The 15,069-nt window shown below is 46.1% G+C and overlaps 1 protein-coding gene across 1 annotated transcript; it reads left to right on the top strand.

Moving 5' to 3' along the window:
- The first annotated feature begins 7,655 nt into the window (after positions 1-7,655).
- HOXD1 (homeobox D1) lies at positions 7,656-8,467 on the top strand. Its single transcript, XM_032693238.1, has 2 exons — positions 7,656-8,064; positions 8,208-8,467. The coding sequence occupies exons 1-2, from the start codon at positions 7,656-7,658 to the stop codon at positions 8,465-8,467; spliced, it is 669 nt and encodes a 222-aa protein (XP_032549129.1).
- Positions 8,468-15,069: the final 6,602 nt, after the last annotated feature.

Genomic DNA, 15,069 nt, shown 5'->3' with positions numbered 1-15,069 from the left:
CCTAGCAGCTCCCTTCTTTCTTCCGCACCCCCGAGTAGGTCCGTGAGCAGGAGCCTTTCTCTTAGAGCTGTTTTAAGCATGACAGTGCAATATACTGCCAACCGAGGGACTGATAAGCTGGTAATGATGTACTTGAAGGTAAGTCTTAGAAATGCCGTAGTGTTAGCAGCGCGTCATGCTGAGGTGTTTTAGACCAGTCGTAAGCCGTGGGAACTCGCCCACGTGTAAGCTTATTTCAGAGAAGTTAATTTATGAATTCCTCCGAAACGTAAGGATCACATTGGACTAAATGATATGTATTTATTATTTTAAGCGAGACATTTTTTGTATCACTGATTATTTATCCTCGTCTTAATGTATTTATGTGGGTATTTGTAGAGTTTCTTCACCAGTACTTCGGGAGAGCGATTCAGGTCCGTGGTGACTTACATTTCACCTATTTAGTATAATCGGTCTGAGCTAGTTGAGAGAGTAGTCTTGAACAGTTGTAACAGTGGCTGGTGTTTGTAGTTTATGTAAGGATTAATTAAGACAGCAAGTCGTAAATCATTAATAGAGTAAAACAAACTGTGGCATCACACAAAGAGCCATTACACTTTAAAAAATATTGAGAGTATTTTTAAAGTATTTATTTCTAACCGGCTGGCCCCCCTCGAGCGCCTCGGTGGCTTGGCTGGCAGCTGGCTCGGCCGGGTGAAGCCACCTTTAGTTGGAAGCGCAGCCGCTTTGATGAGGCCATCTACAAAGCGGGGCTATTGGCCATCTTGTTTCAGATCAAATCCTGCATACAAAAACCTCGGTGAGGTTAACATTTATTTATTGGCTGGGTATCTATCGCACGTATTATTATTTCGGTGGGCTTTTTTTTTTTTTTTTTTTTTAATTACACTCTGGCTATCTGAAATAGAAATTAGAAGCTTAGAGCGCAAAAAAATTAGAAACCCTCTGATAGTGCTAATTTCATTAGGGTCTCCATAGCAATCCGTGCAGCAGCTGCCGCCTCCTTTGTTATTTTTATACTGTTGTCTTTATACTAACCATAAATCAATTTTTAGACATCTTTGGAAGCCCAAGCTTTTCCTCTTGGTTTTGTTTTGGTTTTGGTTTTGTTTTTTTTCATAAAAATAAACTTTGAAAGAAAATTGACAATCAGATACACACAGCCGAAGGGAGACGCCGAGACAGGGTCCGGGCAGAGGCCGGACGGTGCCACCGCGCTCTCCCGGCGCCCGGCGAGGACGGTCTTGCCCCGCCTGACTGCGGCAGAGGGGCACCGCCGCGTCCCTCTGACACGAACAGGACAGTTAACAAGGGGAAGGAAAAAAAAAAAGAAGATAAAAAAATAAGAGAAAAAAAAAGGGAACGGTGTTCTGAACCCTCGTGTTTCCTCCTCTCTAGTTACACGGCTGTATTGAACCCCTCGCTGGATTTACAGAGATTATTTCTTTTGTAAACGCTGTTATTAAAGTCTCTTCCTGACAGTACATGTCGCTCCGAGAAAACCATTCTTCTCTCTTTCTAAAAGTGTCGAGTTAAAGATTAATCCAAACTTCTGTATTCCCCACCGAAGTGTCTGATGCGTCACTTTCCAGTTTGACAAACACTGCAGCTCCTATTCCATCCTCTAATGACAGGACCTGGCATTCCTATTGTTCGAAATATTTTACCACCTCCAATCCTGGTCAACACAGACAAGTTTTCATTATTTATTCTTCTTTTCTTTCCCATCCCTTCTTTCTTTCTCACCATCTGGTATTTATGTTCGGCTGACCGGTAACAATTCAAAATATTACTTAGGGTTGTATTTTCCCCTCTGGGCGATTTTAACAATGCTGTGCTAAATTAAAAAGTGTATCTTTTGTTAAATTTCACTTTTAACCAAGCAGATTCGGATATATGTGTTATAGATCTGTAAACAAAACAGAGCAGAATAAACTACTTTTTTTTTGAGACATATTTTGACAGTTTTAAGCCCTAAAATTGCTTTCTATGGAAGTTTTCACACAAATTGTTTCTTAGAAGCTCCATCCAGGAGTAAACAAAACATAGAAACAACACAAAAAGTAATGCTAAAAACCACTCGTGATTTATATTTCTATAATATTCCATAAATATATATATGTTTGTCTCTCCAAAATTTTCTGTGATCAATGTACCCACAACTGAAATTGTCCACGTAGTTTTTTTTGTGTGTTCTTGAAAAGACAATATATTTTGCATCACCTGCTTCTGTCTGTGAAACATCAAGGCACCACTATTTCTGCAGGGTAACCCAGTGTTCTTTTCCCTTTTGCTTCATGCTCTGTAGGCTGTTCTTCAGTGTCTGCTCTGACTTACACTGTTAGTCCTTCATTAAATCTGCTAAGAAAGAAAAGGCTGTTTATAGATAGCCCTTCCCCAGATCTGAGGAAGAAGGGGGTTTCAGAGGAACCCTAACCACAAACGCAATGTTACTGAGGCACATTGCCCTGAATTATTTTAATATTGAACAGAAAGACGGGGTCTGCAGACTTGGTTTCCAGTGGGGGAGGAGGAGGAGCATGCATGAGGGGGAATCTTCTTGTAAATAAATTCACTTTCTTCTCCATGACTCCGGCAGAGGCGTCTTGTTTGTAATGCGATAGAAGTCTGTGATGATAACCTAATTATTAGAAGTAATGTTACTTTAGCGAGATCACTGGCATTTTTACAATGTTTGTACAAGCATCAGCAATCCAGAAGAGAAATACACTTTGGCACAAGCCAGACTTTTTCTTGGCCCATCATTTAAAACCCATAAATTATAAACAACCCCCTTTCACATTCAGTAGGAACTTAGCTTCTTTGCAACAGCATCTGATGTGATGAACTCCAGTCACCTATTTAAAACACAACTACTCAGCCAAGGCCAGGCCTGGGTCTGATCTTACCCTCGCCTTTCTTTACAAATAGGAGCCACAGCACCCCTTCCTCTCCTTCCCTGCTCCCTCCATCTGCTCCAGACCCATAAAAGGGTCACTGAGTCAGGGCCTCTAAATGCTGGCAGTGCTGCTGCAGTGTTTGGGATAAGGAGCTGCTGACAGCACTGGTTGAGAGATGTCAGGAGTGCACCAAGCTTCAGTGAGGCCATGCAGGTTCTCCTGTTCAGATTAGAGGGTTGGTTTGGCCTTTACAGTAACCCACTGTAATGGGTTTAGTGGGTTCGCAGCAGTTTCCCTGCTGCAAAAAGGAGGTGAGGCTTTGTGTTAGCTCCCTGAAGCCAGTGTGGGGCTGAGCTGCCCTTTTGCACCATTTCTTTTGAGGGGGCCTCATCCATGTCCCACTGCCTCTGGTCTGGTGAGCAGCACCAGGGCAGGGGAACTTAGACAGGCACAGCCAGGGGCTCCCAGGCATGCCACAGTCTTGTGTCATTTGTGTGGTGCTGGGAAAACAAAGCCAAATGTCTCCTGCTGCATTAGCAAGTGCTTCACAGTCAACCAATGCAGGCTCCCAGCCCTGGTCTCTGGGAGGGCCAGGGAGGGACTCCACATCCTACATGGCTGCCACTATGAGACCACACCTGGGTCACCTGAGGCTGCAAGCAACCTCGTTCAAAGGTGAAGAGGAGGTAGCTGGCTGCACACTGAGGAGGCAAAGACAGGTAGGGGGGAGGCTGACTAAAAAAAAGGGAGCCTACCAGCACCCACTAGAAGTTCTCTGAATTACCTGGGGACCAGCTGGAGCATTGGAGCTGCATGGTAAGAATTCTGAAGGCAAGATCCACTACTGGGTTCTCTGCATCCCTTCAGCCCCACTGGAAGACCAATGAAACAGCCTGCTGGTTGGTCCAGGCATGAAAGGGTCTACTTGACTAGGGAAAAAACCAGGGTGAAGGGTATGGAGCTGCTGGTCTACCACTGGGAAAGTGCCTTGCTCACAGCTGTTGGCTGAGAAGGGAGGGAAGGAACTGCAGGTTGTAATGCCCTCCTTCTATGTGCCAGCCTACCATGTGTGCCCAGTGGCCACACACAAACGGCAGCCTAGTGAAGTCACAGTGTGCTGCACGCTGGACAGGCCCAGACACCGAGCACTGCCACCACAAACCTGCCTGACAACAAAAGCTGGAGCCAGACGGGCAGCACAAAGGGGCTGGTGCTGCTGGGGCAATTAGGGCTGTGGTGGTTGGCTGGGCACCACATGATGACCTCTGCTTTTAAAAAGTGCATGATGGGCTGGATCAGAGCTCCATTGGCTGCAGTCACGTTCCAGGGATTGAGTGGCAAGTTAATCCCTGAATGGGCAACATCTCTCTGTTCCCCTGTGAGAAGCAGCAGCGGGTAGCTGTGGTCCTTGCTGGGAGTGGGGCTGGCAGGGGAGTGAGGGGGCTGGCTCTATTAAAGGTCATCAATCACACAAAGAGCACTTTCTACTTGACAGTGGTTCCTCCTACTTCTGCTTGGGCCTGAGCCAGCTGGGACCTGAGCTGAAATCCCCATCCAGCAGAAGCACAACCCAGCCCCAAGGCCTAAGAGCCATGGAGTAACATGGCAGGGCAGGACTGAGCCCCTTCATCAGGGGCCTTTGGTGGTTTGTCTGTGTTAACAGGGCCACTGCTTAAACCCCCAGTGTTTACTTACCTCTCTTCAGGATGCCCACCCATGCCCTAGCTGTCTCCACACCATGGATGTACATCCCCATGTACCACTGAGAACTGGCTTTTCCCCCGCTGGTAGTGTTGTGGCAGCAGAGAGGCAAGGCTATGCTTGAACCTGACCTTCCAGGTCTGGGGGCTGGGGAGGGATATGTTCGATCTCCTGTTTGTTAGTTATTGTGATAAGTGCAGAGGGTGGAGTCTTGCTCCAGAGAGGAAAGGCAACAGGTTCCAATCTCAAAACCTGTGGCTCAGGGCTGCCATTGCCTTCAACACACATAATACTCAAGCAACTTCCCTAGGGCATTGCTGGTAAGTGTCTGCAACCACCTAGAGCTTTTTGGCCAGGCTTTTTCCTATATCATGTCTTGGTTTCACAGTGGCTATCTCAGGCTTTGCAGTGGCCCACGTTTCCAGAAACATGGTGACATGGAGTCACTTGGACCGTTTTTCTCACAGAGGTTTTTGCCCCAGCAGCTTCCCTGTCTAGTGCCATCACTCCACTGCTCACACAGACATCCCTAAACCTTTCAGCCATTCTCAAATTGCCTTTGACAGCATCATGTTCTTCACACTCTTTTTAACCCACTTTTCTTCTTCCTCTTTCTGACTTCCACAGAGTCCTTCCTCTCTCCCATTAGACTCTCTGTAAAAAAACAACTGCAGTTGTTCTACTCTGTATCACTGGAACTTAGCTATTTAAGTCTGAACAGTGTGAAATTCAGGGGTGTAGAAAAAGCCCTCCCTCAAAAGCCAGGACATCAACAAGAAATCTTTTGCCTGAATTTAGCCGCTGATTTCTGCTTTTGTCACCCTTGAAGAATCCTGCAAAAACAAACAGGCAATGAACAAGAAACTTGGTAACAGAATCCAGCTGGGTAAATGGAAAGATCATATGTTGGTGTGAACAGAGGCAGCTCTTCTAGCATTTAAAAGTCTTAGGTGTAACAAAACCAGTTGCATTCTGCAAACAGAAGACTCACAAGCAGCAGCCCTACTCCAGAGGCAATTCTCTTTCCTTCCCTGTGGGCAGGAGTTTTTACAGCAGGGGAGACTGAAGAGCAGAGATACTCTCCTGCATGGACATTCTTTCTCTACTGAAGACAAAGCCTGGTGTTCTCTGGCTTCTGATTTTTCAGATGATATTTTCCAAACTGCTCTGATTGCCACGGGTGTGCTGAGCAAGTTTGCATCATCCAGAATTCAACTTCTCAGAATGTATGTTTGCCAACAAGGTGTATTTGATTTAAACGGTTTTTCTATTTCATAGCTCTGAAAATGGAAATTTAGGTGATACTCCATTACCAGTGCAGCAGGGCAGCACAGCCCATAAGAATGAACAAATCTGTGCCAGGAGAACACCTAGCTTCAGGGTTTTGGGCTTTCAGTGACTGCTGTGTCTGTAAACTTGAAGTCCAACCTTAAAGCAGTAATCTGTATAGCCAGCCTTTGCACTGTAACAGTTGTTTTATAGCAGATGGGCAATAAGCTGGGGAGATAGAAGACCATGTTGCTGGTCAGAGCCCATATGCAGGGAAACGCTACTGTATCCTTGCAGGCTTGTGTATACCTGACCCAGAGATGTGTCCTCTCAGGGCCCCTGCAGGGAAAAAACCAAACAGACCTGCTCTGAATCATCAACTAGGTGTAATGGTGGGGCATCTGGGGCTGAGCTGCAGAGCACAAGTCTCTATAGAAAAGAGTTGAGGCTGAGTCAGTGAAATGGTCTAATTATGTCTCCCCATGGTGTCCCTTCCCTGGCATCAGCCCAGCCCTCTGAAATCTGCAGAAAACCCAAAGGAATTTTTCCTTCTCTGGGGATTCTGGCTGTCTTTGAGTGGTTGGCACCATGGCACCATGTTTAGTCCTCACAAAATTTGTGGCCTCTTCCTGACCACAGCAAATAGCATTTTGGCTGAGAACTTGTAGCTGTTGAGTGGAAGGCACTGGATGATGGATGAAGGCATTTAAATTTCTTGCGTTTATTTAGAAATAAAATAATTTTTAAAATAAAATACAACCCTTGCATTTCCCATCTGAGACCACATCCACTTCTTAAGAATTAGAAGGTTGCCTGTCTAATTTGAAGCAAAATGATATAGCCCTTCTTCATGTTGTCTGTCCAGTTCCAAGTCCCCGAAGGCCAAGCGTGCTCTGGCCAGCACATCCTTTTCTGTTCTGAACTTCACTGACACGTGGTTATCAGTTGAGGTGTTGGATGAAACCCATCATTATCCAAATCAAACATAAATGTGGCTCAGACTGGATGATCAAGTGTCACTTGGAGACATTTAGGGAAAGACAATCACTTTTAGAGTCCAGGTTTCACCTCCTCCACCTTGTTCCTGTTTCTTGCCACTCTGTAGGGATGAAAACCAAAAGAGAGAGTTGGAGCGTTTGGCTGGGCAGTGTAACTTGATTCGCTCTCTGCCAGCTGCAAACACTCAATAAACAATGCCGAATTGTCAAGGGAAAAATGAAAGTCCATTAATGGGGTGAGCCTGGGGATTCACTTCTGGGAGGCTGCAGAGCACTTATCTGATGGAGTGAGACCATTAAGTGCCATGAGGTGCAACAACCCTCCCAAGCGCCTCAGCCTCAGGGTCTGGACAGCCTGGGTGTGCCTCCGCACGCTGCCGCTCCCCGGGGCCGCGTGGGCTCCCGTGGGAGCCTCCAGGAGCCCGGCCGGCAGCAGGGCAAGAGGCAGACCTAGCCGTGGAGGGAAGCCCAGGTTGCAGAAAAGCGCCACCTCCAAACTCCCGGCAAACGTTCCAAGTGCGCGGCGACTCCATCGACTCCAGAGGAAGCGGCTTGTCCCGGGGGGATCCCGGGAGTGCTCGGGGGACTGCCCACCTGAGCCTCGCGCCGGCCCTGGGCAACCAGGCGTGGGCAGGGGAGCCGGGGGCGCCCGGGACCCCCGGTGTGGGCTCCCCCCGCCGGGCTCCCATTGGCCGCGGGGCGGGACGTGCCGCCCCGCTCCCGGCCCTATATTAGGGCAATATTGCCCCGGCGGGCAGGTGTGGGGAGCGGCGTTGCCCCGCGGGCCATGGACGTGGGGTACTTTGCCCTCGCCTTTCCGCCGGGGCTGTGCCGCGGGGCCCCGTGCCCGCAGCGAGGGGACGACGCCTTCCTGGGGCTGGGCACCACGGCCAGCGCCGCGCCCCCCCTGCGGGCGGCGGGGTACGCGGCCGCCCCCGCGGCGGCACCGGGCCCCGGCTGCCGGCCGTCCCGCGGAGCCGGACCGCCGGGATACGCCACGTCCATCCTTCCCGAGGGCGGCCGCTCGTCGCCGCAGGATCCCGCCCGCCCCTGCCCCTGCCTCGGCGGGGGGCTGCGGGGCATCTCGCCCTGCCCCTGGACCGCCCCCGCGCCCGGCTCCCCGGCCCCCGCGGCGGCCCCGGCGGGGCCCCGCACCTTCGAGTGGATGCGAACGAAGCGGAGCCCGCCCAGGAGAAGTGAGTGGGGCTGCGGCGAGCGGGCGGGGACTGCTCCCATCCCGGCTCCCCTCTACCCATCTCCCGCCTCGGCCCCGACACCCGCCCCGCTCCCTCCCCCTGCCTGTGCCCCCGCTGAAGCGCGGTGTTTTTCGGCGTTGCAGGCAGCGCGGCGCCGTGCGGGGGGGAACCTCCCGCCTGCCCCGCACGCACCAGCTTCAGCACCCGGCAGCTCACGGAGCTGGAGAAGGAGTTTCACTTCAGCCGGTACCTGTCGCGGGCCCGCCGCCTCGAGGTGGCCCGCTCGCTGCGCCTCCGCGACGCCCAGGTGAAGGTCTGGTTCCAGAACCGTCGCATGAAGCAGAAGAAGCGGGAGCGGGAGGCGCGGGCCGCCCCCGCCGCTGCCCCGGGTGGCCCCGCCTGAGGCGCCGCCGCCCCCCACGGAGGGGCCCCGGGGGCGTCGGGGCTGGGCTGGAACCTGCGGCCGGCGCGGCACACGGTCCTTTCGTGCGGGACCGCGGCGGTGCAGCTCTGCTGCTTTTTTTCTGTTGCAACTTTATGTATAGTTTTATTTACGAGGATTCAGGGAAAGGTGTCTCGGTCCGGGCTGGAGCAGCGGGGGGGCGCCTCGGGGAGACAGAGGGGAAGGTTCGCTCCCTCGGGCAAGGCAGCGAGCGGTTCTGCCAACTCCACTAGATGCACAGGGAACTGTTCCATCCTCCTGACCCCTTCTTCGTTTTGCATTTAAAAAGAGAGATCCGTAGGCTCAGACAGAGTTGGTGCAGAAGAAGGGAAAAAAACCCCTAGAAGCAGAGGGGAGCAGGAAACTTCCTTTCACGGGAGGGGCAGGGATGGCCACAGCTACCAGTATGAGTCCAAGATCACCTTTCGAAAAAAGTGTCCTTGTCTTCTGCCCTGCCCTTCGCAAAATTGCTGCAAAAAAGAGTTTATGCTTGTATTTATTCCTCATTCGTTCTCGTCCTTTTCCCTGATGTGCCTGATTTAGTAAAAAAATCTGTTTAATAACTGTCGGGGAAAATTTTAAAAGAAAAAAGTCTTAGGAGGAGCACCTCATGCCATTCGAACTACAGAGGTGCTGGGATTTTCCTTGCAGAGGCTCTGGGAGGCCTGGGACCAGCCAGCAGCCACTCTGCTGACTCCCAGCACCTCTCACATGTGCTCAGGCAAGAACAAGACAATATAAAGCCTCTTACAATGTCTAGAGCCAGACTCTCAGTTCATCCAGCTTTCTCAGGCTTCATTGTAATTTTATGGTTAACAAAATACACTCTGTTAAATCAGTTTGCAACAAATCTTACCACATACAAAACCTCAAGGCCTGTTAAAGTGCAGGAAGATGCTTGGGTTTGACCACAGACTTCTGCCAGCAAAAGACCAAGAGGATTCCTAGGTCTTTTACTTGGATACTTGTTCAAAAAAGATTGGCAATGACTGATTACCTCATCCAAGTGCAAAATTCACCAGTGATCCTCACTTCTCCTGAGTTCATATTTCACAGAGCTAAAATAATAGTATCAAAGTAGACAAAGGAGCCACATTTAGACTTTTTTCCCATCTGTGACTGAGAATGCGTAACAACAATGTGGAGAGTAATGACATCTGGATTTATGTGAGGGTGATTTTATTTATTTGTGGACAAGTCTTTTATTTTGGACAGGTCTCTCTTTCCTCAGGACTTCTGCTGGGTGTTGGAATTTGGGGTGAAGAACAAATTATAGCAGCAGGGGAGTTGGACCTCAAGGGCACCTGTGAGATGCACTGGGTCCCTGTCTGGAAGCCAGCATCAGACACCAACAGCTGCTTGTCTTTGTTGGATGCTTGATGGGTAAAAGGAACACAGAGAGAAGATGAAGATGGATGTCTCAAGTCAGAAAGTCTGCAGCGTGGAGGATACTTACTTTGTGTAATGCTTTCTTTTCCCTCAGGCACCCTTTTGCTTACAGGCTTCCTTACGAAGACTTCTCTTTTGCCAAGGGACTGGAGAGCCACTGCCGATGGCAGCTTCAGCAGAGGTTGGTGGGAGCCCTGAGAAACTGCTCCCAAAAGCTGGGCAGACAAGTTGTGATGATGATGTGGTGGCAGGTCCACAGCTGAGTGGGGTCAGGAGGCCTCCTAGGCAAGGAGATGGGTGCCCCTCCTGTGAACATCTGAGAGAAGGGACTTCCCAAGACAAAAGTGTTTGGGTACACATCATATCCTGACTGTACTGGGAAAGAGCAGTAATGCTAGAGGCTTATGGTTTTGCATGCACACAGGGACGTTTTCTTTCTGTCCATAGTGTTTCGGTTCATGTCCCTTGGGCTGATTCACTCCATGGGATAGCCCTGAAAAATTCTCAGGACTGACGTACTTGTGTTAAACTAGTTGCAACCAAAATATGTGGTTTGCAGTTCTTCATTGAAGTAATGACACCAAACAAGCATTTATACTGCAGGTTGATCATTCATTAAAAACCAGGAAATAAAATTTCTGCCGCCTTTTTTTTTTATTTTTTTTGAGATGATGGTGTTTAAAGCAGAATAAAGTCTGGTAAAATTCATGAAAATTCAAGTAAATCAAATTTGTTTTGCAAGCTGAATATTAAAAGCAAATAAACTACTAACCAACCCTTTTCAGCTGTTTTTAAGGTACGTTTTTACCAACTCTTCTGTTACTGCTCTGGGTTTTTATACTACAAATAAGCATAGACACGTACCCAGAATGACCCATCTTTCTCAGAGCATATGTTTCATATGCAAACTTCAGAAAACAGCTGTATTTTCAGTTGCCTCCAAATTTGTCACGTCTGTGGGGTTTTTAGTTTGTCTTCCTTTGATTTTCCTAATGATTTTGACATTTGTGCTAGGCACTTTAGGCCAGAGGAATGGTTCCTACACTGCTGACATGCTCCTGCACTACCAGCATCGAAAGAAAGGTTCTCATTGATTTCAGTGGTGTTAGATCAGGCCATTAGAGCACATTAAGTCTTTCATAATGAATGTTTTCATGACATATATTTTCCTGAATAAATAAATACATGTGCCGGCCTTGTAGCAGTGCACAGTTCTGTATCCATCAAAGTGACATAGACTGAATATATAGAGATTTACTTGCAAATTAAGATGAAACCTTGCAACTCTTTTATGGCAGTCTGAATCAATTTGCTGGTATGAACACAACAATATTCTGTCCTAAGAACTGGTACTTAGTATTAAGTGTAATTTCCGCTCACGTGAAGGGCCAGTGTAATAGGATCTTTCTTCTTCACAAACAGTTTTAGCTGTATGAGGATTAGGTATTGCTGCTTTGCACCATTCTGTCAGCAAGAAAGCCAGAGGAAGGAGCTAATGCAAGTCACGTGCCAATTCTTGAATAATTAAATAAAAATGCCTGGGATATATATGGATGCACAAATGAGACAAATAAATGATAGATAAGGTCTAAGATTCACTAGTTTAACATTAATCCCAAGAGTTGTGTCTCACATATGCTCAATTTGATGCCTAGCAGTTGGGAACAGGTTTTAGATTAAGCAGATAGAGGTAAGAGCACAAGCTGCAGTTTTTACTGCAATCAGAACAAAATATTCCAGACTTGCCTCAGTAGGTACCCACCACCATATAATTTATCAAAAATTATGTAAATACTATTTCCTGGCCTTGTTTTCCCTCTAACATGATCAGAAGCCACAGAAAGACCGTTCTCTTTCAGTCATATATTAATTTTTGCCTACTGACTATTGCTTAAAGGGCCACAGGCTACAAAGTGATATGAACAAAATAATTTCTTATGTGTTCCCATTTTGCCTGGAACGGAACAAAAATAGATTTAGAAGGCTTCCAAGAAGAAGTTGTAAAATTGCTGTTCCTAAGTGGTATATGTGAATATATAAATTTCATATCTTTTGGATAAGTACACGATAACAGAAAACCACACCTTTTTGAAAACCAAGCTTAGGCAAGAACCCAGGCTCACTTGGGGATCTGACTTCCCAAGCAGAATTGAATTAGTATGTTACTGCTCCAAACACAGCACAGGGAATGCTTTGCTGAGGGTCAAAGCAATGACTCTGGTTTATGGTATGAGCTGCATATACAGGTTTATTTTGACCATGAAAGAACACAGCAGTAAGCCAGAAAACAAAAATATGCAACCCAATCCCCACGTTTTAATCTCCTTTTAAAAGTGTGCCATTTCCTTTATTTATTGGTAAAACCTGGAACTGTGGTTTACACAAAAAATGGTACAAATTACTAGTAGAGGAGAACAGACAACTACTTCTCTTAAGGAAAGTCTTTGCAGTCAAAATCACAAAATGCAAATACCTCCTTGTAGTTCCAAGAACTTGTCTCTAATAGCTAATAAATCATACTTATGATTTGTCCTGCACTAAATTCCAAGGAAATCCGGAGAACACTTGCAAATCCCTGATGACCGAGGGAAAACAGGTATGGAGAGAAACCCCAAATGAGACATGGCTGTTACCAGTGTATCATTAAGTTGTCTGAAGTTTATAGGAAGCACATTCCATTCTATTTGTGATAATGGCTATATACAGCTATATGTTTGTGTGATTCACTCAATGTCAACCATCGGTTTTTATTACTTTTCTTAATGTCAGTGAAGTAAGGAGTCTTTGGCCAGAGAAAGGCACGCTGTTAAAAGAAAGGTGAACCAAACAACAAATCATTCTGCTCCCTATCAAAACAACATCTGTTATTCACACCTCTACTCAACCACATCTCTAAAATGCCCTCCAAATAATTCTGGGCAATATATAGGAAAAAGATGCTCCCCAGAACCAGTGTCTTGCTGTATTTTAGCTTTATCCGGAAATTTTTTTGTTGCTCTTGAGCACCAGCCAAGTGAACAAAATAAACCTCAGCTGTGCAACACGTGACTCTTCCTTGGCTTAAACTTATGTCTGCACAGAGTGTTAAAATCTCAGAGATACAGTCCTGAGACCTATTTGTAAACTGAGAAAGGCTTCCTTCATATTGAAAAAAATTAGATCGGCCCACAAAAGAGCTTTTCATTAACAATTTTGGTATTCTTGTGTTTTTGTTTCCTCAGAAGGCAACAGCCTCTGGTGATTAGCAGATTGAAAGCCAGCATTTTAAGTAAACAAATAAATACAGGAACAAATACAGTCAGTTTCTTTTCTACTAGCCTACCAGACTTCCCACCACCTGGAAAACAGATCTTATTTACTACTTGTCATCAATAAGCATAGTGTTGCAAGTAATAACTCACAAGAAAGTTTAGTTTATTCTGAAAAATATGGCATTTTTAACCAGGATGGCGTATCATGCCTTATGAAAATGTTTAACTCAAGCAGTCTGGCCCATGGCCCTAACCTTAGAGAGAAACCCTTTCACTGACCAGCATGGGTCATACCTAACCTGGGTGCTTGTGCCCTTTCGTAGAGAACAAAGACTTTTGCAATGCATGAATCCATGCTGCTGTGGGTGTGCACAGGATTACACCCATGTGTGAAGTCAGTGGATCAGGAGATCTGCTACTGTGGGGCAAAAGTAACTGTTCCTTCTACCCATACAGCCTATGAAAAACAGCCGTATCCCAGTAATAGGATTTTGGTGACATTAGTACAGCAGAAGAATCTGAGAGCTAAGGCTTCCCAACTATTACTCTTCATCTTAACAGCTGTGCTACACTAAATCTACATTCCTAATGCCTCTTTTTATGTTCCTTTAACAAGTAAGCTAGATTAAACACAATAAAATTTAGAGTGGTATTTGAAAACAGATAAAAATATCACTAAATTTTTTAATGACTACTCAGATCAGATTTTGCCCAGTTACTGTTCAGATAATGGAAACAGTTTCTAATCCTGGCAATCTCTAGTATTAGGTCCATATCTTAAGCATAGATATTGGTATAATTATTTCAATATGCACACATTTATGGATTTATAAATTATATAATTTATGTGGGGCGACATTTCCTTCAACATCCAAGTGATCAAATCCAATGATAATTATCAAACAGTGTTAATAGCCTATCGATAAAATAGTTTATCTTTCTCTTTGGAAATTCTGTTGAGTAAAAGTGCAGTAGGTACGTGACCCCATTGTGTTATCAAACCCATTTTCGTATGCTGGAAGAGACTGGACCTCAAAACACAGTTCATGCAAAGGGGTGATCTCTTATAATAGGACCAAGATTTTGTAAAATTTTTTAACTGTAACCATCACTGTGACTTTCATTTTAATGTGACCAGGCAAAAAGTTCAAAAAAATGAGACATGGCTGCTGAACACTCTTAATGTCACATCTCACTTAAGAAATGGACCACTTGGTGGTTCTGGTTGCTTTTCAAATGTAGTATCAAATCAAAGAGATTTCGTAATCTGATTTGGGACTTCACGTTGTTGCAGCAAGAGCCATATAAGAAAATGTCTATCACAACTGTGGTGTAATAATAAATGTGAAAGGAAAAAAAAAAACCACAAAGAAAAAAAGCATTACAACCTGTCTGCAGGTTGTCATTGTCATCTGTGATGCTGTTGTGTCTCTCACCTGTGATCTAAGGGCCTACAACAGAGCTCACCCCCCCTCAGAGGCTGGACTAGGCTGAAATTTAGTAGCCTGTGCTCTCTGCATACTCACAGAAACAATATGGTTCATATGGCTCAAAGTATTTCTCAACCAGGCATTCCTTTTACATATCCCAGTGTTCAAAAAACTTCAGAGTGCATCTTATTTGCAAAATGTTCTAGAATCATTGCTGCACTGCTTTTTATTTCTGTCTCTTTGGTCTTTAAACAGACCAAAGGGAACAGTCAGTGCTTTTCTCACATCCTTCTACTGGTGCCAGGAAAAGGATCAATCTGATGGGCCACATCTCCTCACAAGTCTCAGGAGGTACCAGTTCATACCTACAACCAAAAACACCATATGTTTTTAATGTATATATATTCAAGTTATCTCAGTCAGCATATTTTTTTTCCTTACCGCAGTTATACCCTGGGGAGAAACTATGTCAAGTATGAACTTCTACAGCTGT

Source organism: Chiroxiphia lanceolata, chromosome 7 (genome assembly GCF_009829145.1).
Source record: "Chiroxiphia lanceolata isolate bChiLan1 chromosome 7, bChiLan1.pri, whole genome shotgun sequence".
Lineage (NCBI taxonomy): Eukaryota > Metazoa > Chordata > Aves > Passeriformes > Pipridae > Chiroxiphia > Chiroxiphia lanceolata.
The sequence above is the reverse complement of the archived record's forward strand: the minus strand, read 5'-3'. Positions and strand labels throughout refer to the sequence as shown.